We start from the raw sequence: 458 nt of genomic DNA, 5'->3' as shown, positions 1-458 counted from the left end.
ATGCCCACGTCCGCAAGGAAGAAAACCCGAGGGATGGGAGGGCGAGGGAGGGGAGGAAAAGGAGGGGATTTGGAGAGGCGGGGGCATGGGGCGGAGGAGGTGACCGGCAGGCGGCCAAGCGGAACAACCAGGGCCCGGGCATGCTGTCAGCGCCCCCGGCTCGCCCCTCTGCCAGCCGCGCTGGCCGCCCCCCTGGCCCCCTATGGGCCACCACCGTCCACCTGCCCTGGCCCGACCCCCAGCCCCGCAGCAGAGCACAGGGAGCGGCGCGCCTCACCCGTGTCGCTGCCGTAGGCGGAGTACAAGCGCGAGTCGCGCCGCCCCAGGACCAAGCTCTCGCTCAGCCCCAGCCGGATGGGCGGGTTGCCGCTGAGGTAGCTCTTGATCTGCGGCGCGCAGCGGCGGCGGCGGCAGGGCGCGCACGGCGGTGGGGGGGTGGCTTGCCCTGCCGCCTGCTG

General features: G+C 74.0%; 1 protein-coding gene across 1 annotated transcript in view; it reads right to left on the bottom strand.

Annotated features, from left to right (window-relative positions):
- CHLNCDRAFT_140708 (hypothetical protein) overlaps positions 1–458 on the bottom strand; it is a gene marked incomplete at both ends in the record, with an annotated part of 4,348 nt that overhangs the window by 2,139 nt on the left and 1,751 nt on the right. The window contains one exon of the mRNA XM_005850607.1: positions 237–386. Coding sequence (XP_005850669.1) covers positions 237–386 — 150 coding nt within the window. The remainder of the gene's footprint in view (positions 1–236; positions 387–458) is intronic.

The sequence above is a fragment of the Chlorella variabilis genome (assembly GCF_000147415.1).
Source record: "Chlorella variabilis unplaced genomic scaffold CHLNCscaffold_3, whole genome shotgun sequence".
NCBI lineage: Eukaryota > Viridiplantae > Chlorophyta > Trebouxiophyceae > Chlorellales > Chlorellaceae > Chlorella > Chlorella variabilis.
Note: the sequence above shows the minus strand (reverse complement) of the source record. Positions and strands in the feature narration are given on the sequence as shown.